General features: G+C 39.2%; 1 protein-coding gene across 2 annotated transcripts in view; it reads left to right on the top strand.

The window, feature by feature from the left end:
• The window catches only part of LOC150081671 (uncharacterized), a 55,445-nt gene extending 31,092 nt beyond the window's left edge, over window positions 1–24,353 (top strand). For both annotated transcript variants that reach the window (XM_090379540.1, XM_090379539.1), the window contains exon 2: window positions 22,768–24,353. In XM_090379540.1, coding sequence (XP_090235666.1) covers window positions 22,991–24,055 — 1,065 coding nt within the window. In that variant the 5' untranslated portion in view covers window positions 22,768–22,990 and the 3' untranslated portion in view covers window positions 24,056–24,353. The remainder of the gene's footprint in view (window positions 1–22,767) is intronic.
• Window positions 24,354–24,681: the final 328 nt, after the last annotated feature.

The raw sequence follows: 24,681 nt of genomic DNA on the forward strand, positions 1-24,681 counted from the left end.
GAAATTCGGGTATGTAAATATTTCTAAAATATCCAAATATAAAATTTTATGAAAATCCATCCACTAGAAGTCGAGTTATTACATGCAGACGGACGGACGGACATAGCGAAAACAATGGGTCCTTTACGCATATATGCTAATGCGCCAAATAATAATATTTAAGATATTAAATAAAAGAGAGTAAAAGTAAATAATTTATTATTATTTCTAGTAAAGTCGGGAGGAATTGAAAAGTACAGCCTATTAAAAAGGGTCCTTATAAAAAATGTTTCGCCATCTAGCATTTTCTTAATAGTCCAAGAAGAAATTCTTTTTCAAGGCTGATGCTTGAGATGCTAAGTGTGGAGTCCAGATCGGTGGGGCGAACCATAAGTGGAGTTAATTTCGCGCGCGTTTCTATAAAGTGAGGAAGAAAGAGGTTATTATGGGGTTTTAGGCGCATCACTGACTTAGGCCATATTATGTCTGTACAAGCGTGTGTTCGCAGGCTGATTTGCATTTTGTGAGGGATGAAAATTCCTGGAATGATTCATGGAGAAACAATACTCCCTCTGCCTTAGATAAGTTACCTAAAACCTCGATTGAATAAGCTTTTAGAAATTTTTCAGTCACAAACGGGACACGAACTCGGCCTTCTCCAAATGAAGAAACCATTATGCCATCAGGGAGGACAAGGTTCTTTTACTAACTCTATTGGACGCCACCTTTAAGTGATTTCTGTTATAGAGTGGAAGCTCTCAGTTTCTAAACACTGACACTTGGCGACATCGAACCCAAAAGGCTGGGTTCAAATCTCGTGTAGAAAGGGCATATGTGTGATTTAATGAAGTCCTTTAAGGACTTCAGGAAAACCATATTTTTTGAGTGCATTATTTTTAATTCATTTGGACCCTGCAGCATAAATGCGAGTATCCATAATGGAAAGAACCGAAAGACAGAGAGGCTTTTAGTAAGATGAAAGAATCAGTGCTTGTTCGCTGTAAGAGGGTGGTTCAATGATAGAGATGTCGGTCAATTTTCGATGTCCTGTAAAGGGTGTGTGCACTTGCTCGGCGACACTCATCATTAATTTTCAACTCAAAAGTCATATCCGGCGTTGTGGTAAAATAAGAAAAATACGACCGGCGCCTTTACTCGATTCTCCAGGGGGTTCTTTGCTGATGGAAGTGAACACCGCACTTAATTGCCAACTACAGGTACTTTCGAAGTCTGCCGGAGGTCATCGCTCTAGGGTGGGGGCGTAGAAAATTTAAAGTAAATACGGGAGAGACAGAGAGAGTTCTCTTAATCAAGTAGCTGCCTCAAAGGAACTTTGTAATCTCTTTAATCTACCCAATGAACTGGCGCACCCAAGCGACGCCTCACTGAAGTATTACAAAACACGTCGGACGAATTTCGGATAACCGATTTGCTCGGCAGCGTGTTGAGATCACGTCTGCTCGTGCTATTTGAGAGTCTTCGAATACTTTGCCAAAAACATCGCTGAATAAACTGCCCCTAATAAAGTTTATTCCTTCACGGAAACCTGATTTTATTCTCACTTTGATAGTTTCCATCAGAGGTGAAGTTTTATCCGAATGCGCATTCTACTAGATTCATGTCTTGTGGCCGAGACGGGTCGTGTTAGTTCTCAGTTACCGTCTGGTGGTTTCGACACAGTCCAACGTGTTTCTCGATGGGGCAAATTGGGTGCACTGCCTTACACGTGGCAGCGCTAATAAAGAAAGAAGAAAATAAGGTCTCGTAAAAGCAGATATGAATATAAAATATGCCTCGAAGGGTCTCGTAGTAACCGAGTGCGTTTTAAAATCCACGGCTCCGCTGCTGCTTCAACAGATTTCATTCACCTCTCCGTGCAAGTCTTTAGAAAGGAGTTAAGCATCGTTAGATTCCCGCAAAGGAGTGCAGTTGAGGAGAAGCAGCCTCAGAATAGTCCCTTTGAGTGTACATTAATTGGTTTCTGTAAGAGGACGGAAAGAACGCACGCAGATAGTTGCTGCACGTGAACTGAATAAGCCCCGTGCGTTTAAAGGCAGCGGTAACTGTGCATATCCTTCCTTTTTTTTTTTCTTTTCTCAAGCGTAAGAAGCTCATTGTGGAGGGATACGACGGAGGAATAAGGAATCTAAATTACCAGCGTGTACGTTTTTTAATTCGGAGAGGGTGGTCGAAATATGCGAGTGAAGTTCATCGCGTAATCTCTTAATTTCTATCGTAACTGAATTTCTTGGTTTGTTCGTTTCTACACGTAGTTTCTCGTTTTTCCCCCCAACTTTCTTACATTGTCTGGCTCCTTGTGACATTAAGAAAATGGGAGAGGATGCTTGAATTCATTTAATGTACGCCTCTATCTTTTTCTTGGTCGTCTAAGGCGGCTTTCTGTCATCTTTTATCCATCTGGAATCCAATTAAAGACATTTTCACAAGTCAGAAGGATGCGCATCTAGAAGACATATCAATAGAATGTCCCCATCTCCACTGTCTCGAGTTTTGCAATCAGTATGCGAGATAAGTCTTGTAGAATCTGTTGATGGCATACAGGCATTTCTCCAACAGTTCAGAATACGTGGGATGGCGAAGTTTCTCATGATCATCCTTAATGGAGAAGAAAATGCGGATATTGGTAAAAACCAAAAAATAAAGCGACAGTAATTCGAAATAAAAGCATATTAATACAGCTTCAAAAGTGCACAGCTTCAAAAATATCCCCCAAGTCATCTGTACATGTCTGTTGTACAGGTACATTACAAAGCACTACCACACCCGTTTAACTAAAAAAATGAACGTTTTATCTTTCTGTGCATGCGCAGGAATTTTGTTAGTCTTTTTGTTTTTTTAAATATCAATCGCAGCGCAACAAATTTATCTCGCATTTCACGTTTGAAAATTCAAATTTTTCACCTGCAAAGTATTCTGTAGTAGTCTTTGTTTTCATGGATGCGACTTGACTTTAATATGTACAATTTCGAGTACTGGATGGGAAAACAACTTTTCAAAAGTGGGGACTGATTCAGAATGATTTCGAGATCGAGATTTCTTTTTCATACACAGATTTAACAAAATAAACCATTAGAGAACTTACTAATCCAGCAACCATAATGGATGGAAAATCTAGTAACTCAATCCAGGATTTATTCTGCTAACAGAAAAATAAATTGATTTCAATTTCGACTGAGTAATGAATCCACACCTAATTCCATACACGGGTCTTCAACGTGTGCACCCGAAGTATTCAAACACAAGCTTCGTTTAAAATTCAGCTACATGTACTGCAATGTGGGTGTTGGGCTAACCTACAAGCAGTCACTATAGCAACAGATGAATATTTCCTCTGGTCACCATACCAACGAAACAGAGTTGTCATCATCTTATTTGAGAAATTCTGCCACAACAGGTATAAACATCGTGCCCTTTCTCCACAGCACGCCCCCAGATACTGAAACGGATGGATTCATCTTGTTTTTCTTCTCGACACGTTAATATTACAATTAACACGAATTAATTCGTGTTAATATTACGATTAATATTCTGTTATTTGACATCTGACAACTCTGACTTCCAAGTTGCGTAGTAGCAGATTTTTAGATTTCGATTCAGTAATATACGCAGTACAGGTAAGCTTTGCCATCAATGGAATGGAAGAGTACAATCACCTGAAAAATACACTCCTATGGAGTGGAATTTTATTTTAAAGTCTGTGACTAGCTGTAGGACAGCAGCAATCCACTTTCTCTTGTTCAAGCGACTCGAATATTTGTGCTCTGCTTTAATTGATCATTAGGAGGCACTCGGAAAGAAAGATTCCCCCTGGAGGTTCAATTAGCGTTCCGTTTTTCTTTTTCCACTTTAAAATAATCTTTAGTTTCGTATTTAACTTCGAACCCAATGTGTAACTTAGATAAAGAAATTCTTTAAAGATTTATGAAGAAAGAAATGCGGATGAGCAAAGCTTCGATTATGACTTCAAACTTGTAACCCGGATCGATATTTATATAATTTAAGACGTTTCTGTTGACTCATGAGTATCGAGAGAGATAAATGATTCTAATTTCCTACTTTAAATTGAAATGTATTCTCGAGGGGTGTGCGTGCTGATGTTTATTTCAAACAAGAAAATTATTCATCTTTCGGCTTTCTTATAATATACTTTTAAATAGTTCCTTAATAATGAGGAGTCGCTGTATCAATCTCAATCTTTTTTCTGGCAATGTCATTCAATGTCAAAGGCTTATTTTAGCGTTTTTTCTTTTAAATTATTGTAAAGTACACAGATTTTCTCTCTTTTTCTGCCATCTACTGATGTACATACTCTTATCTATTCATGGACTGAACAGAATAGTTTATAAACATCCATCAGCTTGATTTTTTTCGACAAACATGCTCAATTCTTCAACAGGGTTGAAGTCAGAGAACTGTAAAGGTGAGCAAATCGTATTTGCCCATTGAACCAGCTCTTGTTTGCTCCTACTAGTGGATGCGCGTGCCATATTCAAATATGCAGTGAATCAATTGATATAGAAATACATTAAAATGAATTATTCAAGCCAGTCAGTTCTGCTGGATATTCAGATAGATAAAAAAGCGAACGTGGTTTATTTTTTCTTCGTATAGTATGCTACTCTTTCAAAAACTAAGTCGCAGTTTTGTTTATTCCTCTTATTTTAAACTAAAATGTTTGAAACTGTTAAGCTGCCTTCATCAGAAGGACGAATGCCATTTTATTTAGATGCACGCTAAATTTATGTTGGAAATATTCTGTTTTCTGAAGCCTTCCTGACATAGTTCAAACAAAAGTCCCTTTGTTGCTTTTAAATACGGGAACTCCCCGACTTACGTAAGAATTGCGTTTCGCGGAACGCTACGTAAGTCGGAATTTCCCCCATGCTTGTGCAGCACTCTCAACTGTGCTCGCTGAATTAATTGAATAAAAAAAGAAATGTTCAACGAACATGCAAACAGAATTATTTATTCAATTTTTTATCTCATGCGCAGGAAAAATTATAAAAGCGTGAAATTTAAAAAAAAATTCAAAATAATAAAATTACAAAAAAAGTGAGGAGACAGAGTAAGTTTTATCTCTCGAACATAGTTTCCAGAATCGACGTCTTCAGCTGATAAGTACGCCGCTGCGGAGGTTGAGGGCTGTGGAGATTTAGAAGGGGTCGGCCACTCAACCTTACGAAAGAACATATTAATGGATGACTGGACGGTGGGTTTTTCTTTTCATCGTTGTAGCAGGCATATCATTCACCCCTCTGTTAACTTTTAAGAATCGTCTGCTGTCAGGATCCATCTTCTCAACCCTCGCCATTGCCGATGCAATTTCACGAAATGCCATTGCCATCTCTCTAGCGATTAAGCGTCTCGGATGCTCATTTGGTTCATCTTGAGCTTCGTCAGCATTTTCTTCTTTCACTATCGCTGCCTGCAAGTCAATAAGTCCTTCGTTAGATAATTCCTTCTCTTCTTCCTCTATTAACTCCTCCACATCTTTTGCATCAACCTCCAACTGAAGTAGCTCTGCAACCTTTACAATATTATCTGTAACCTCTTCGTCTTTTTCAAATCCTTCGAAGCCGTGGGCATATTTTCTTCCATGCGCCATTAAAACAACTTTTAATAATTTCCGCCCAGGCCTTATTAATGTTTAAGATGGCGTGGTAAATATTGTAAGATTTCCAAATGTCTCTCAACGTAAAACTGCAGACAATGCCTGAGCAAATGTTGTGCGTAATATTGTATGCTTTTAAAATCAAAATAACACCCTGATCCATAGGTTGGATGGGTGAAGTCATGTTTGGCGGTAGAAATATGACTCTCACGTTCAAACTGAAATCATCTAGATGCTTAGGATGTCCAAGAACATTATCTAATAGAAGCAAAATCTTGAAAGGAACGTCGTTGTCTTTACAATATTTTTTAACCTCAGGAATGAAGCAGCATTTAAACCAATCCTCAAAGAGAGAGATTGTTTCCATGCTCTCTAGTTCAACCGGAAATGCAGGGGTGGGATGGCTTTATTGATGCCCTTAAATGCACGAGGATTTCCAGAATGGTACACAAGCGGTGGTTTTAATTTGTAATCTCCAGCTGCATTAGCCCCAAACAAGAGCGTGGCCCTATCTTTTGACGCCTTGAAACCTGGCATTGTATTTTCCTCTTTGGCAATGTATGTTCTATCCGGCATTTTTTTTCCCAATACAGAGCAGTCTCGTCAACGTTAAGAAGTTGCTGCATTGAATAGCCGCTTTCATGAATAATTTTTTCCAACACATCACAAAATTCCTCTGCAGCTGCAGAATCGGCACTGGCGACTTCACTGCATACTTTAATGTTTTGGAAACTAGCGCGATGCTTGAACCTATTAAACCACCCGTTGCTTGTCACGAACTTGGCTTGGGGTTCGCCGTACTTATCCTTAATATCTTCATAAATACTTCTTGCTTTTGCTTGAATGGCCATTGGGCTCAGGGGCACTTGCTTCTTAATCTGAATTTCCATCCATATTATTAACAGCTGTTCCATCTTCGATATAGCACGTGAACGCTGTTTTGTGATCTCTGTTGATCTTAAGTGCGCTGATCCTTTGACACTTTCTTTTATACGCGCGCTGTCCTTTAAAAATAGTATTCACTGTTGAAACAGCGAGACCTAATTCCCTTGCAATAGATGACAAACTTTGTCCTGCTTCGTACTTCTTAATCATTTTCATCTTCATTTCTAAATCAATTTTGTTTCGTTTCCTGGCACTACCACCATTTGCACTTTTCGTTGGTCACTTTCCCTTCGTCATTGTAATAGTAAATAGGAATGAAGAGAAGTTTCTGAAAATTTGTTTTTTATATGATTGAAGGTTTCAGTGAAGGGAAACACATTTCACAATAACGTAAAAATCCACACAATTCCAGCTATCGGTATTTTCTGAAATGCAATAAGATCGAGTTTACTACCCGTTTAAAGAATTCAGATAACTGAATTCCTATACATTAAGGTAATGTATCTTTCAATTTAAAGAGTGTACAGTAGGAATGAAAACATTCTGCAAGCAGAGGGGGGGGGTGACCTAATATATGGTCTGATGACGGGTACCGACAAGGTTTCCGAAACGTCACCTTCAGATATAGGAATTTAGTTATTGAATAAAACTATCTTAATATTCACGTGGCATAAGAGTGGTAATTACTAAAGGCATTTCTTGGGTTTATTTTAATGTATGGTATTTTAATAACCACATCTTTTTTTTGATCAGACATGTATTTTTGATGTTCGATGAGTGTAAATGTAAACCAATGACAAACGTTATAATTTTACCTCCATTTGAATAACGCTGTCTCACACGATATTATCAAAAAAAACTTTGTGATATTAAATTGGCAACGATTTAGAGACCTCTTTGGATTTTAATAAAACAGGTGGTCCTTGTGTAATACTCCTATCACTTTAAGACAGATATCGAAGAAAATATTTATATCTGTTCCTCCAGCAAGAACAGAGATTTTAATGGGGGGGACGAGCATAACTTCATGGGGAGTTCGAAGAATAATCGTCCTTCGAATCTTAGCCATTATGAAGACTTAAGCACCTAAACCCAGCCCATCGAGTTGTCTTCTGTCAGACTGAATTTTTATAGTTCAAATGATTTCAAACATTAATAAACGAATTCATTTACAACTTTTTCGGAGAGCATAGAAATTCCAGCATTCGATGGACACTTTAAGTTCTTCACTTTGTTTAATAATTCCTTCACGCATTCCATTGGTTTCTTCTCACCCTTAATGTCTCTCTGTATTTTCTGTGTCCCCCGATACACCCCGATGTGTCGCTAATCCCTGCCGTCGCTACCTACATCTAGCCAATATGGGTCAGACGGATACAACAACGGTATTGATTTTTTGGTTAACCACACTGTGACAGTCCAACCGTTTCTACATCAGCCACCCGCTCTCGCTCTCCGAGTTGATTTATTCCGAAGCGGAACCGCGTTATGCGAAAATGTAGTTTGTCCATATTGCTGTGTATCATCTCGGTGGTTTTCTCGTGGAAAACACACAGTGGGACACACGGGTGCACGTAATTCAAACAGAACATGGCTGCAGAAAGTTATTACTTTATTCCAAGATGCCGGAAGGCCGCAGAAGAAAACTTTATAAAAGCTAGTCACAAATAAGCAGATAATGGTCTTGAACTACAGTTGTAGTTCTTCGTTTCTTTTGTCCTGCTGGTTTAGAGAATCCAATACTGTTGGATTTCTATCACAGACTGAATGTAGTTTCATTTACTTCAAAACGTAGTATATATCTTACTTAATTACTTCACTGACTTGCATCCATCCTTCTCCATTGAAATTGTAAGATCAATGTCCCCTTTCGAACATCTTCCAGTGAAAATAACCAGTCTGTTTCAGCATTAGCTTTTTAAAGGATTCATCAAACCCACGAATTTCAAATTTTAATCGTAAAAAGGTGTTAATAATATGAACTCGGAATGCTTATTTTATAAACCTCAATGTATTTCAATAGTTAATATCAGAAGAGTGGATTAGAATACAGATGAAGGAAGATATGCGTATTTAGATGGGTTCTCAGAATTCAAGAAATTTGCACCGTTTAAAGATTACTTCTTGGGATTTTTCACCAAAAGCAAAGGTCATGAAGCATTAGTGTATCATCATCATCAGCTATTTTCAATCTGCAAACTGCAGGATGAAGGTCTCTCCAGCAACTTTCCAGTTCCTTCTGTTTTGTGCAATGGCCACCCATTAACTGCACATGAACTCTTGAATATCATCTGTCCATCTCCGTTGTTGTCTTCCAGGTTTTCTTTTAGCTCCTCTTGGGTACCATTCGGTTATTTTTTGGGTCCATCTGTCATCATGTCTTCGAGCTATGTGTCCTGCCCAAGTCTATTTCAGCTCTTTAGTCTTTATAAGAATGTCCTTTATTTATATTAGTGTATAGCGCTTATAAATTGCATATATTCCTTGGCCAACTGAAATGCGTGTACCACTATACCATAGCTTTTGACTACTCGGCTGCAGTGGTTAAAATGGTTATCGATATTCTTTCTTTCCCCCTCCCTTTAGGGAGATCGTCCAGTTATTATAAAAAATATTTATGAATGATTTCTTTATGTTTTAACTCTAAGTCTTTAGTCAACACTTTCGAAGGGTGTTTTCTTTTTCTTTTTTAATTTGTTATTTCAAAATAAGTGTCTAAATTTATCGTTAATGAAAGCACAACTGAAAGAACTTCCGGGACGATATATTTTGACTTTCTTTACTTCAAGTTTAATCACAGGAAAGGATGCCCCATTATCTCCATTTATTTTATTGAAGCAATAAAATTTTATTCGAGAAAATTATCCGTAAGTGGCTTCTTTTTATGAAACATTGTACTCTAAGTGTTTTGTCTAGACAGGCTGTTTGTGTGGAATGCTCAAAGAGGCAGCAACTAAAAAAGGTGTCTACCACTAACAGTTATTGAAAATCTCAAATTATAATTGACTGGCAAGCCAGAAAGCATTAATTTTGGAGCCTGAACCTGAACTGAACTTGGTACTGGATTTAAAACCCTAGAAAAAATTTTACAGTGATTAACCAGACTTCAGTCCTTGACCTTTCCTGATGCTGAATGATTACGGATCCTTGAGTATTGATATTAGTGAAATAAGGGCTTTAACCAAAAAGAATAAACCGTACTTTTGATAAAATATTGCGGAATCCAACTGCCTTTTCCAACATAAAAGGCACCTTCCGTCGCCGGCAGTCTGTCAATGCCATGAAAATATTGTCTGAAGTCTGGAAAGCTAATTATAAACCAAAGAAACTACTTTGTGGTCTCCATGGTATCACGGGAACTACAAATTACTGACGTAAGTTGCATTTCAGATGAGTTTCAGACTTCCAAGAGGGACCCGATTAATGAACATTCGCAGGTTTTATTCCAGCCTTGTAAGGGGAGAAGATAAATGTGTCTTTAGAAGAATAAAAAAATAGAGCGAGAGAGAGATTTTTAACTAGGAATCATGGTTCTTTTTTGTTTGCAGTCTAACAGAAATCATGTCTTGAAAACTGCACTTTTCTTATACGTTGGATCACGTGGTAAATGTGACAATACTCGTGGAACACCACAAGAAGCGAATCCAGGGGGGAGGGGGGGAAGAATATTCGGTCTCTTTAAAGCGGTTTACTCCCACTTGCCCTAATCTCAGAAGCACTAATGGTCACTTGCCTTAATTGCACATGCCCTAATGAGCGCTTGCTCGAATGGACCATTCCACAGCATCCCAAAGATGCGCCACAGGACCTTTCCACAGGATGCTCGAACGGACCTTTCCACAGCATCCCAAAGATGCATATGACCCACTTATGAAATTCCTCCCACTGAACAAAATTGATCTGAGTAAACTTGTATCAATTGTTACCGATGGTTCACCTTCCATGATAGGTAACAACAAAGGCCTTATTGCTTATCTAATACAGATGAGAGGATAACTATTTTTGTGCATTATCACTTTTGATTCATATTGAGGCCTCACGTTCACGAATGAAAAATCAAAAACAAATTACAGGATGTCTTAAAGTCATTGTTAAAGTCATCAACCATTTTATTGGTAAATCCCTAAATAAGCGACTTCTAAAAATATTTTTGGAAGATCTTCAAGCTCGTGGAAAGGCGCTCTTCAGAATTTGGGAGGTGTTTGAAGAAGTAAAAGGTTTTCTAATAGAAAGCAATAAAGAAAACCTTTTTAATGAAATTTTTACTGAAGATTTCAAGATAACATTCATGGTTGACATCTTCAGCCATTTAAATTAGTTAAATTTGAGGCTACAGGGGAAAAGATAAATTTGTGGTAGTTTTATACGAGGAGATAACTGAGAAAAAACTTCAAGTGTTTCGGAATAAAGTTTTAAAAGGAAATTTGCTTCATTTTCCTACTCTTCAAAATGTGTGGAAGAAACTGTTGGGGAGTGCCCATCGTTTGTAATGAATATAATCAAAGACCTCAGTGAACAATTCCAAGAAAGATTTGAATGCTTGAAAAAGAACCTCCCAAAATTTGAATTAACGATAAATTACAGAAATTCTGAAACAAATTTTCAATCAAAATGAAGTAGCAGCTGTCAAGTTAGAACAAGTTTGAACTTGTTGATATGCAGTCGTCTTGATCTGTGAAATGTCTTTTCCAACACAACTATTTTAAAATTCTGGGGGTCTTCTGACTGCAAAAAAATTGCTTTATTACAAAGAGAAGCGTTCAAAGTACTTTCTATGTTTTGATCAACATAGAATGTCAACATGTTTTGGCATCAATCATCTCTTCAAATTCAAGGTTCACGCTGATAAGGTCATAAATACTAGCGCCCAAAAATTAATTGAGAAAAATATGTATATTTTAATATTTGGTGCTCGCGCGTGGTAAGCCAAAATCTTGCTCACTTAAAGCAAAAAAGTTAAGAACCCCTGCTTTAAAGCATTATCTTTTCCACTCGTACAGTTTATAAAGAGATGTTTAGAAAAAAAGCTCTGAGAGAACCTTTATATTCCCCTCCCCCGCATGAGAAACAAGACAAAGTAGAAGGAGGTCGAGACCCACCGGGAGTTTTCTGCATTTCCCTTCATAAGACGCGTATACAACTAAAATCCATCGTGCCCTACTGACAGACACAAGTGGGCGTCTTTCCAACCCCCACCTGGACAGCCTTGAGCACAACTCGTGCGCTGTTAGATGCTGGAGAGGGGAGGAAACAATCCCTTTAACTCCCGAAATGCTGCCCAACTCAGCTGTAGAGCGTGGAAAAACAAAGCGAACGTGCGGGGGTTTATCTCTCGTTATCCGTACAGCCACCGACGTTGAACTTTATTAATAACGTGAAACTGTACAACAAATGTCAAAGGTTGACTTTCTTATATTATTTACCGTCGATCCCGGACACTGGGTTAAAATTTGCTCTTTGCTTCCCGGGCGAGTTTCATCGGGATACCGGAAAGCCGATGTTGGGAAATAATGAGAGTCGAGCGATGTGGAGCCCTCATTATTCAAAAGAATCCACGAGATGACGCACGCAGGTCAAAATTTACAGTACACAGCGCGTTACGATGCCACTCCGAGTGATTTTACTCGGAGATGAGCAGCAGAAACTTCATTGATGGGGAAGAAAATGTTTAAACTACATTCTCGTCCCCCAACTTCTTCAAAAAACCACTTATAGAACTTACCATGGACTCTCTATTCAACACAAATGTCCATATTCTAAGGATTATGTCTGAATTTTCGTGTTGTAGAAGTATTCACCACAGACAATAGATGAACGCTTATTGTTTAATACTGAGTGGCATATGGTGAAGAAATTTAAGTACGGTAAGGGTTTAATGCGAAAGGGCAACCGCAATCAAATAGATTTCCAAAAGACAGATTTAAATTTTGGGTCAGAAAAAGTCCCTGGAAAGATAATTAACCATTTGAATGCTAGCAGCTGGTTAACAGAGCGCTTAAAAAGGTCACCGAAGAAATTGAGTACCCACAGGCTGCACTTTAGACATAAGAATGGTTAAATAAATTGTCGGTCTGATCGCAAGTGAACAACAGGCGTTTAGTAAGCCCAAGGCTAGCAAGCAGGCGGATTGTTTGCCGATATCATATGACACGGTCATCACAGAGCCATTACTATGGCTCGAACTCCGTATTGTAAAGAGGGCGCTTCTCACCAGGGGGTAAGAATGGTTTGCGTGTAAAGTCAATTATATTTACAGCACTTGTAACCAACGAATCCTTTCTTTCAACGAGGCCACGACCCACATATACACAGAACACCAAAAGAAATCACCGCCTCCCCCAACGGCTTGGGTCACTCCGTACAGATGTCTCGCTATGCAAATACATCCGGCAACAGTGTGATAAATGTGGGTCTCGCGCGCGTCCAACAAACGACGTCCATTTTCCTTATCGATCCGTTTATGAGTACAATGGAAACTCGGGAGGAGGTGGAGGTTGTTGCCATGACAGTGCATGTATCGCTCCGACTAACCCAATGCCTGTCTCCCGCGAAATTTTGGTAGCGACCTGTTGTCTTCGGGTCTTGTTGGCAACGGACAGCACAGGTGGACGCTACGATTGAGCGAGAGAGCTTGTTTCGCTCGAGAAAATCCTGAACATTGATATCAACTTACGGCAGATACACATCGACCAACCCTTTTATTTTTAATGGGGGTAGGTCTCGCTGTCAACACAGCACGGGGGTTGACGGGGGATTAGCGTCGGGTCAATGACTTGCTGTAAGATTTACGGCGTTTCTTCAGAGGATCATGAGTTGAGTATTTCAGGGTACGATTGACGGGATATTAACTTCGAAATATCCACGGACAGCTTGACAACCGAAAATCGGAGGTGTAACTCAATATTAAACCGATGGGCTTTCCTTTTAATATCCTTTGTTGATAGAAAACCTCTAAATTTTATAGAAAATAATATACGAAAAAAGTATTTATATTATCCATAAAATACTAATTGAAGGACCTTTAAATATTAGCTTATATGGAAGTTAATTATGAGTAAATATTATTTTTCCTTTATTTATTTAATTATTAATAATAATGAAGCTGTTTTTAATATACTGCTGTTATAAGTAAGGCACTATGCACTCTTTGTATACCTACCTACAGCGAGTAGGTCCACAACAGCCTGGATTGAATAGTTGAATTCATGCCACAACGTCGTGGCATGAATTCAACTAGATGTCGAAAGCCTGTCACAGGGATGATACTAGGTCCACGTTGGCTCAGTTGTTTCTCCCAATTATTGAAAATTCGTTAGTTGTGGATATCTACTCAGAAGAGCTGGTTCCACCTTATTGCACAGTCCTCAGATAGATTGCAATCTGGTGATTTGGAGGCCACGGCAGTAGGCTGAATTCACTGTCCTTTTCTGAATTCAGTTATATAAAATTCTGGCCATTTTCCTGTTGGAACAACCCATTCATAATGGATACATTGCCATGAAGGGTTGCGTCTGGTCGTAATTAATTTCCAGATAACCTGAGGCATCCAAATCTTGCTCCACCAGTATTTAGGGGCTCATGCACCCCAGAACACTCCCCACGCCATTAAACATTCACCATAATCCTGCATCGCTGTCACTTGCAGGATGAGTTCATGGACTGATTCACTGTTTTCGCCATATTCTGGTCTTCCATCAGCATAAAAAGCGCAGAAAGTAGAATTCATCAAACCAGGAAACGTTCTTCCAATCATCTACAGTCCAGTTGTCACGGATGGGGTATTGACAACTGTGATACCCCATCTGTATAACAGATGCACCAGCTTTGGCTGGATTTTATTTGGTTATTGGACTTTTCTCGATACACCCAAGACTCACTCTTACATGGAAATCCCATGAAGGTTGTATTTTGTAAGATACTCATACTGGCGCGTCTGGCGTCGACTACACTGCCACTTTCAGTCACTTAAATCTTTCTTCTTACCTTTTCTTCCACTGAATTCCTGCGTATCTGTCCACCTGATTTACGTCGCATGGTCCGAATGCTCCACGCAGTTACTGAAGGAGTTTCAGTTCTTAAAAAGAGTAGATGTACCTAATAAAGTGGCCACCCAGTGCGTTACCAAGTTACAGTCAACGAGATCAAAGTGAAATGTCCCCCTTTGGAAATATTGTACAAAACGCTCTAGAAACAAAGCCAAGTTTTTGGCAGTAGATTCACGCCAAAGCAACTAAAGCCATGAGGCGTTAGTATATTCAATAAATGATTTTTATTGATAAAAATAATCTTAGACGTGTGGTGTACACTCCTGCCATGGCCATAGTTAGCAATTAGTCCTAAAATTGCGTGTGTTATATGGTCGGTTTGCCTGTTTTCACGTATCCAAACAAATTTCCCAATTTCGAGGCTGACTAAATCGGCCACGTGAAAATTCTCCCATCTTCACAGAATTCGAACTCAGACGTTAGCAAACGAATAAGGATTTTACTATATTGTAAAGGAGGACGACGTTTACACTTAGTGGAAAAATTAAGGATATTCCGGGGTCGAATCTAGGGGCTCACAGAATTGGAAAATCAAATACTGGTGTACATATATTCGAAATGTATTATTTATGGCACATTTCTAAAGCGACTTTATCTAACCAATTTTGAACAGGGAATAGTAGTAAAACCACTGAGGGATAGACAAGTCCCTCAGTAGTCCTCCGTCCACTGATCGGGAATTCAGGTACTGTACTGCCCAATCTGCAGTTAGTCGTTTGGATGCTATATACAAAATGGAGCCAAACGGCAAAAGTACTAGAGTATGTACCAAACGATGAGACAAACGTGGATGGCCAAAAAAGTAAATAAAAATTCATACAAAACGTAAATGAAATTAGAATAATTTTTTAAAGCTTCTCTTCCTTTATAATATCACGTTCTTTACTAGATAAATGATTTCATTTCTTTTAGGTCGTTTTTAATAGACCTATTTGAAGATTCAAATAGTCGGTTTTAATTTTGAAATAAGAACAGTCTACCACAACTCTCCCGTTAATTCAAATACTGGTTTCTTTGTATGGCAATCATTCTTAAACTGATGGATTGTATTTCTTGGTGAATGGCATACGTTGGGAATTTAGTAGTGGCAAACGATGCTAGAAAGTAAGCTTATACTTTCAAGGAATTAATCGTGGAAGCTACTAAAAATTTCATACCTATTAAGAAATATTGTTCAAGGTTTAGGCCTAAATGGTTGTCAAATGAACTAATGAGACTCGTGACAGAGAAGAAAAATGCATGGGATGCATATAAATTATCAAGCGACTCAGAAGCCTATGGCAGATATAAGCTAGTCTGTAATCAAGTCACAAAGGAGGTTAGACAAGCCAAGGCAGATTACGAGTAATCTTTGGCAAAGGATGTTAAGAAAAACAGCAAGGATTTCTTTACTTATATAAACTCTAAAAAGGAAGGGGATGAATCTGATTGGTCCACTTGACATCGATGGTTCGACCGTTGATGATCCTGCTCAGATAGCAAACAAACTGAATGAGTATTTTGCATCTACATTCACACATTAGGAGTTATTCAAGGAGAGGAATGCCAGAAGGTTATCAAATTGTAGCAAGATACTTAATGATTTTGTAATAACTGAGAGTAAAGTGGAGGAGAAATTGTTGAAGTTAAACATAAGAAAGACACCTGGGGTGGATGGGATCTATCCAGTTATATTAAAGGAGGCGGCAAAGGAAGTAAGCAAACCCTTAGCCATAATTATGAGAGCATCCATGGACTGGAGATGTCCAATCATCATCATCAACCATTTTCAATCCACTGCAGGATGAAGGCCTCTCCAGCAACTTTCCAGTTCCTTCTGTTTTGAGCACTGGCCATCCATGGATACCACAAACTCATGAATTTCATCTATCCATCTCCGCCTTTGTCTTCCAGGTTTTCTTCTAGCTCCTCTTGGGTACCATCCTGTTATTTTCTTAGTCCATCTGTCATCATGTCTTCGAGCTATGTGTCCTGCCCAAGACCATTTTAGTTCTTTAGTTTTGATAAGAATGTCCTTTACTTGAGTTTGCTGCCTAATCCATGTGTTTCTCTTCTTATCTAACAGTCTGATTCCCAATATGATTCGTTCCATTCTTCGCTGTGTAATTCTCAGCTTCTCTTCCATTCTTTTGGTGAGTGCCCAAGTTTCGCTTCCATAAGTCATGGTGGGGAGTATACATTGGTTCATTATTTTACGTGCAAATGTGACCCCAATCCACAAAGGAGGATCAAAGGGAGACACAGGTAATTATAGACCTGTTAGTTTAACTTCTGTTTCGGGTAAAATAATGGAGTCACTGGTTAAAGATGCATTACAGGATCATCTAGACAAGACTGCAGCAATAATTCAGACAGAGCATGGGTTTGTTAAGGGAAAGTTTTTCCCTCAGCATGAATTGTTGAGGAGGCTTCCATCCTGCAGTGGGTTGATAATGGCTGCAATTTACTTAATTTTTTACTTGTCTGACAAATTTGTTGGATACTATGATGTGGTTACAAAGGAATTGGATGCAAAAATAATTTTGATATCATATATTTGGATTTCAGGAAAGCTTTTGACACTGTTGCGCATGGAAGGCTACTGTACAAATTGGAGCAGAATGGTATTAAGGGTAAGTTGCTGCAATGGATAAAAGGATGGTTAAGTGGGAGAAGACAGAGGGTGGTAATTAATGGGTGCTGCTCTTCGTGGACTAATGTTATTAGTGGAGTCCCACAGGGTTCGGTGTTGGGTCCACTGTTGTTTTGTATATTTATCAATGATATTGATGAAGGTATATCAGGCTTAGTATCGAAGTTTGCAGATGATACAAAGGTTGGCAGGGTTGTTAATGACAGTAATGGCAGTGTGCTACTGCAACATGATCTAGAAAATTTGGGCAGATGGGCTGAGAAGTGGCAACTGAAGTTTAACATTGACAAATGCAAAGTACTGCATATGGGTAGAAGTATTACTATGGGCACTTGGAATACGCAACAGCGTATTCCAAGTGCCCGTAGCAATGTTCATTCCGTCCATAGGTGAAAAAAATTAGACGGAACTATGCTTGTAATATTTATTTATTTCATAAAACTCATTATACCTTTGATGAAATACTAAATTTTTATTCGCTCGCGTTTGTAAACAAACATATAACGTAAAGAGAAAAAGTGCCAAACAACCAGGGGGTGACATACTCATTTGTTTCAGCTTTGTGTTACGCCTTAAATCCACACGAGATATTATGGGTGCGTTGGTGTTCCCCGATTAATAAAAACAATAGGAAGCTAGGACACAACGAACCAATAGAAATATAGATTTCAAGGGTAATCTTATCGCCCATTTCGAAAGCCGTGGAAGAATGTTCTTCCATGTTGGAATCCTTATGCAAGTGTGCACGTGGTAATTGACGTTTTTATCACAACTTACCCGTGACAAACAGGTTGTAAAAATATTTATTGATAAGATATATACTATTTTTAATCAATCAATAAGAACCAAATTGAACTTTCCAAAATATCCGAACAACTTGGAATTGAAATTATAAAGATTGGTAGAGTTTTGGGACCAAGATGGGCTGCCTGTAGTTTAAGGTCAACTCTAGCTGTTTTGTGCGCTTATCCAGCGCTACATAACTATTTTTATTCAAATAAAAAGTACTTAGGTATGGCTGCCCGTCTTGAAAATATATATTTTATAACTGATTTGGCATTGATGATTGATATTTTAACGAAATTTCTCTTCTTTCAAATGCACTGCAAGCAAGAAATGTAGACATAATAAAGGCTGAAAAACTCGTGATAAGATCTATTAAAACCTTTCAAATGCTTGGAAAGGAAACGGGTCCATACGAAAAAAAAGTTTGATGAATTAATTACTTCAGAAACCTTCAAAAATATAAAATTTGTAGAAAATCATCGATTTGTCGGGCTTCCTCGGGAAAGACTTTTAGAAAACATCGTAATGAATTTGAAAAAAAGACTAATGGATTGTGAACATTTAAAAGCAAGTTGTAGCCAATTTCAAGATAGGAATAAATTCAATTTTTTGGAGCCAGATTACTGGAATAATGAAGAAGTACTAGTTCCATGGAAAGCAGCTGAAGAACAATTGCTCGTATTTAATGACATTTTTAATTACCAAATTGATATTAATGATTATCGAGATTTCGTGGGAAACGTTTTAAAAAATTCCCAGAATTATGCAATTCCTGAAAGTGTTCAAAGAGCTAAAGAGGATATTGTCAGAACAATTGCTGTAAGTTCAGCAGAAGCGGAAAGGGGTTTTTCAAAGATGAACATATGTTCAGAGAAGAGAAGTCGCCTAACTGTTTCTAATATATCAAACACAATGACTATTAGTCTAATCGGCCTACCTCTAAAGGAATGGGATCCTACTCCTACAGTGGTTAAGGATAAATCACTCAGCCGATGATGCTCGGATAAAAGTGAAGAAAATTGCAAGTGAGGACGCCAATCAAGAAGCAATATGGAAATATCTTAAATAACAATTTTATTGTTCTTTGTCAGGTATTATTTAATATTTTAAAACTCTTTCTTATAACATAATACAGTTTTGTGGACCTCTTTTATTGTTCTTATTTAAGTATTAACTGCATGAAATAATAAACTACCTTTCAGTATATAGTTTTTTTATACTTAGAACTGTCATTAGGGCAGCGAACCGGTTGTTAAATTATTTGAATCCCACCACTGCCTGAGAGTAATTGTGCAGTCAGATATGAAGTTTTGTGAGCAATGCAGACAGGCGGCCAGGGCAGGTCATGAAGTTTTGTCAATGATATATAGGAATTTTGCTAGCAGGGAAAAGGAGGTGATTATCCCTCTGTATAAGGCAATGGTCAGGCCACGCCTTGAGTACTGCGTACAGGTCTGGAGGCCTCATTTTAGGAAGGATGTAGATTTACTTCAGCGTGTACAGAGAAGGGCAACAAGATTGGTGAGGGGAATGAAGGGATCCTCTTACCAAGAGAGGCTTAAGTTCTGCAAATTGCAGTGGCTGGAGACTAGGCCCCTGCGCGGTGATCTGATTGAGGTGTATAAGGCCTTGAATGGGTTGAGCACGCTCAATTCTGATGGGATCCTTCCACTTGTTCAGATTACGAACCTAAGGGGGCATAAATTCAAATTAAGGAAAGACAGAGGTAGAATAGATGCGTGGAAATTTGCCTTTAGCCAGCGGGTGGTTAATTGCTGGAACAAACTTCCATCTATCGTCGTTGAAGTTGATAGGTTAAATAAATTTAAGGAGGAACTGGACAAACATTTAGAGGGAATGGTTGTGTGAATTTTTTTTTTTTTTTTTTGGCTGATGCTGCATAAGCTCATACGCTTGCTTTGTTGCATCACATGCCACTACTACAGCATCAGCGAAAAAAACCTCTTCCCCTCATGTGTGTAATCTCCACATGAGGAAGAATCCCAACAGCACTGAGTTTCCTCAACACATTCGAGGCCTTACACACCTCAATCAGATCACCTCACAAGTGCCTAGTCTCCATACGCTGCAATTTGCAGAACTGAAGCCTTTATTGGTAAGAGCACTCGTTCCCCTTCTCCACAGAAGGGGAACGAGTGCTCTTACCAATAAAGTACTCGTTCCAGCAACTCTACATCCTTCTTAAAATGAGGATTCCAGACTGCAGTACTCAAGATGTGGCCCGACCTTTGCCTTATACAATGGGATAATCATCTCCTTGTTCCTGCTAACAAAATTCCTGTATATCATTGATAAAACTCCATGAACTATCCTGGCTGCCCGTCTGCATTGCTCAGAAACCTTCATTAACAGACTGAAGAATTACGCTCGCTCAGGTTGTTTTCATTTTTCAATACCCTGAGTGCAGTACCACACAATGGATACGTTATTCTGGTATCACTGCTACCAATATGAAGTGGCTCGAATTTGTCAATGTTAAATTTCAATTGCCATTTCTCAGCCCAAATATCCAATTTTTCTACATCTTGTTGCAGTAGCTCACCCGCATGACTGTCGTTAACCAACCTGCTAACCTTTGTATCGTCTGCAAACTTGGACATTAAGCCTAATATACCTTTATCTATCGTTGATAAATACACAAAACAACAATGGGCCCAGGGCGACTTCACCAATAACATTTGTCCTCGAAGAGCAGCATCCATTTATTACCGCTCTCTGGCTTCTCCCATTCAACCAACCTTTTATCCATTGTAGCAACTTTCCCTTAATGCCATACTGCTCCAATTTGTACAGCAGTGTTTTACGTGCAACAGTATCAAAAGCTTTCGTGAAATCCAAGAATAAGATATCAAAATTACTTTTTGCATCCAGTTGCTTTATGTCTGCATCATAGTATCCAATGAGACTGGTTAGAAAAGATCGCTCCTTAAGAAATCCATGCTGTGACTGCAGTATAATTGCATTCCTGTCTAGAAGGCCCTGCAGTACTTCTTTTTATTAACTTTTATTTATTTTCAATTTTTTAAACTTTTATAAACCAGTGACTCCATTATTTTCCGTAGAACAGAAGTTAAACTAACAGGTCTGTAATTAATCTTGTCACCCTTTGATCCCCTTTGGGAACTAGAGATACATTTGCACATTTCCAGTCCTTGGGGACTTCCTCTGAATTCAAAGCTGCTCCATAATTATGATTAATGGTTTGTTTATTTCCTTTGCTACCTCACTTAATATAATTGTATATATCCCATCCACTTCAGGCGCCTTTCTTATTTTTATTATTATTACAAAATCATTTAGCTCTCTGTTTGATAAACTTCTGGCATCTCCTTCCCTAAAGAATCACTCGTGTGTGAACGTAGATGCAAAAGCTACATTTACCACAAATTCAAGTTTATACTAAACAGTTCTCAGAAATTGGGAAATTTCTTTCCTAAATTCTCGTTATTAATTTAGAAATCATAAATTTTTAAAGAGCTCTTCATGAGATCGGCTAATTCGATCTCAAGGAGTAGAATTTCCCCCTTTCTGAGATCTTAAAGTGAGTTAATCAGGACCTTAGCCCGCAGATTTTCCAGTCACCACAGACAAAATACATACAAGCTCAAAGTAGTCCTCGACTGGCTGACGCACGAAAAAACCACCATCAACAACATCACTACCACGTAAATATTGAACCAAATCTTCGTTTATTGTTCTAAATAGTAATTACAAAAGAGGCCTAATTAACTCAAGAATCCTGCCCAACTATGACAAAGTTTTGAACCCGCTTCGAAAACAAATCAGAAAGCATTTTTTTGAAAACGAATTCGTGCAGACCTTGTTATTTTTTTGGGTCCCAAAGTGAGATCGAAACATTGCCAGCATTGTTGAGTTAATGGGACCAAAGTGTAAGAACTACGGAAAAACGATGGAACATTCGTTCCATCGTTTGGTATAAGCATTTGCATTCTCAGCATTAGCTTCCAACATATATAATATAGTTAAACCATTCAGACAAACCATAAAGTTTGGGATAAAAAACAACGATTCGTTATTTAACATCCTAAAAGATAAATCACTTAATGATAATGACAACCTAACACTTTTATAGGTGAAGGGCTACCACCCCCTTCACCTACAAAAGATCCATTATGATTCGATGTATTTTGGGGTCGAGCTTGGGGTCCGCAGGCCTCCGATTCCGTGATGCATTGGATCATTGATTTTGGGGGTGTGGAATACACGTAAACTTTTGTATAGTTATTCAACAACGGAGAGTATCAGCACCGAAATGTTCTACAAGACATCATAGAGGTAATTCCACCATTTCTTAACTAATTGATTTATAACGCAGAAGGTATTGAGCTTTTGCTGCTCTGTTATCTATTAATTAAACTAGAACAGTAGAGAGAGAGAAAATGGCGCTTATGCTTCATAGCGATCTCCTGACATTTTACATAGGGTCATATCTGGGGCGTTTCTCGACATTTCCTTCGTGTCCTCGCATCCACTTACTAACGCCATCTAGCGCTGTGCATTCTCAACAGTTCTGAAAGGTTCTTTGCGATCATATTAGAAAAATCAGTAACCAGTGGTCACCAACCTTATAATAAGAAATACTCAGCATCTAGAAATTAGCCAAGCCCTGAAACTATTTATTGTTGGATTGTGTAATTTGAAACTTAATAAAAAAAAGGTAAAATTTAGAGGATATTAAAATGAATCTGAGGTGGTTTACTCATATTGATATTGTTGTATATATTCGATGCAATTTGATGTAACCAGCAATTACCTTATCTTTGCAGATATCAACAGGGATCGGGTACTTAAAGCGAACCTCTATTCTGGAAGAAACAGAAGGAAACCTTCGGAGAAACGCGCACTAAGTGCTCCAAAGGGCAAGGACAAGAAAGATGGAATGCAGTGAACAGCATCTAACGCTTCAGTTGACTTTGTTGAGTTCTTTCCTTAAGTGTCCATCCTATTAGAAGCAACCCACCCTCACGACGGACTTCCGTGATTGACGCCATGTCGGTTGTATCGCCGACGTGTATGTTTCACAGCGCCTTAACAGACAAGCACGTTCAGGGAGTGACCACCATATCCTCCGAGGTAGAAGACATCACGAGGAGCAGCGTCCAACCGGATTGCGAAAAGCGGCTAAATGTCATTCAGTCGGTGTGCGAAAGGCGTCGTGGTATGCACCGCCGTACCATCAGCGACAAAATGATGACCCATACAGTGAGCGAAAGTGGGGAGAAGACCCTAACGGCCACGAAAAGCGCAGAAGGGACTCTCCTAAGTCAAGAAAGCGGCAACAAGTCGGCCAAGTCAGGTAAGTCCCAAGGCTGGCGAACGTCGAAGTTCTTCGGCAGGACCGTATCGTCGGGAGAAATCCTTCGGGGACTGAAGAAACTGTCTTTGTCTTCCAGTGGGGAGGACAGCGACGGAAAGAGTAGCGATGGAAGGTCGTTAAAAACCCGATTGACATCCTTAAGGAAGCGTTCGTCTTGCAGCAGCGAGGAGGTTTCCGTCGACGGTGGCGGCGACACCGTATGTAACAAAGCTGAGAGTAAAGGCTCCCAGTCGTTGGTAGACTGCGCTCCAATGTCGCGACCAAGTCAGGACGACGGAATCGTGTGCAAGAAGGAAGACCTCCTCAACATCCTGTCGGCGGCGTCGAAAAAACGATCTCCATCTTCCAGACGGATTCCTTTGAGGCAGACGAGGTCAGCGTCGTTCGAGCCAACAAATGAGAGCAAAGTGAAACGAGAGCCCGTAAGGAGGACGGGCAGCGAGGAGAGCAGGCCCCGGAACCAAAGTCCCTTCGACAGCGAAGACGACGTACCAAAGGACAATGCGGACGTGTTTCTGGAAGAGGACAAGAAAAAGGTGGTCGAAAAGGCGGAATCTGTTTCGCTGCCGGCAGAGGAAGAAGAAGAAGAACAACAACAACCGGACGAGTCGATATGCACGGTAAAGTGGGACGATTCGGAACTGATAGATGCCGAACTGATTGGCGATGCAATCGAATCTTTTCTCAAGGTGACGATGACGGGTTCCGAGAAGAGGGTGTCTTTCCGGAAGAGCTGATAAAAACGAACAGAAAGTAAAATCCCGCTGAGTTACGCATAAGCTTGCCTCGCTTACAACTTCCGCGTGCCTAGTAGTTGCACCCGAGTCCAACCCAGCGTGTGGTATCTCCACGGACAGCCTCGAATCGCTGGGAGGCACTTCGGGTGGCCATTTTGTTGACAGCTTTGTGTGTTCTGTTGAGCGTGTAGATCTGTAGCGGTTGCAACTCGACTCATTTCTCTCAACCTGCTGCGTCTGTTACAAGACAGTTTGTTGCTGTACTTGTTTAAGATCTTTTTATTTCATTTAAATACAACGGTACATTTTGGTAAAATGGTACTCCAACGAGAATTTGCATTTCCTTGAGAGAAAGTGAACCGAACGAAATCTTCGTGACAAAGAAATACAAGTATCGTAACATACCCGTACCTGAATTACTCGCGCCTTAAGGGTATACCTAATATATGCGAACGTACATGAAATTGAGTGCGCAATTACTGGATAGTGAAAATCGTATAAAATGACACACAACGAACCAAATCATTTCTCAGTAGGTGGCAGATTGTGCAGATCAAAATGGCACCAGAATTTTGAATTTAAAAAAATAATAATAATAAAAAAAAACCAACTCGCGAAGACACATA

Source organism: Mastigoproctus giganteus, chromosome 8 (assembly GCF_048544385.1).
Source record: "Mastigoproctus giganteus isolate SK-2022 chromosome 8, ASM4854438v1, whole genome shotgun sequence".
In the NCBI taxonomy this organism is placed as follows: Eukaryota; Metazoa; Arthropoda; class Arachnida; order Uropygi; family Thelyphonidae; genus Mastigoproctus; species Mastigoproctus giganteus.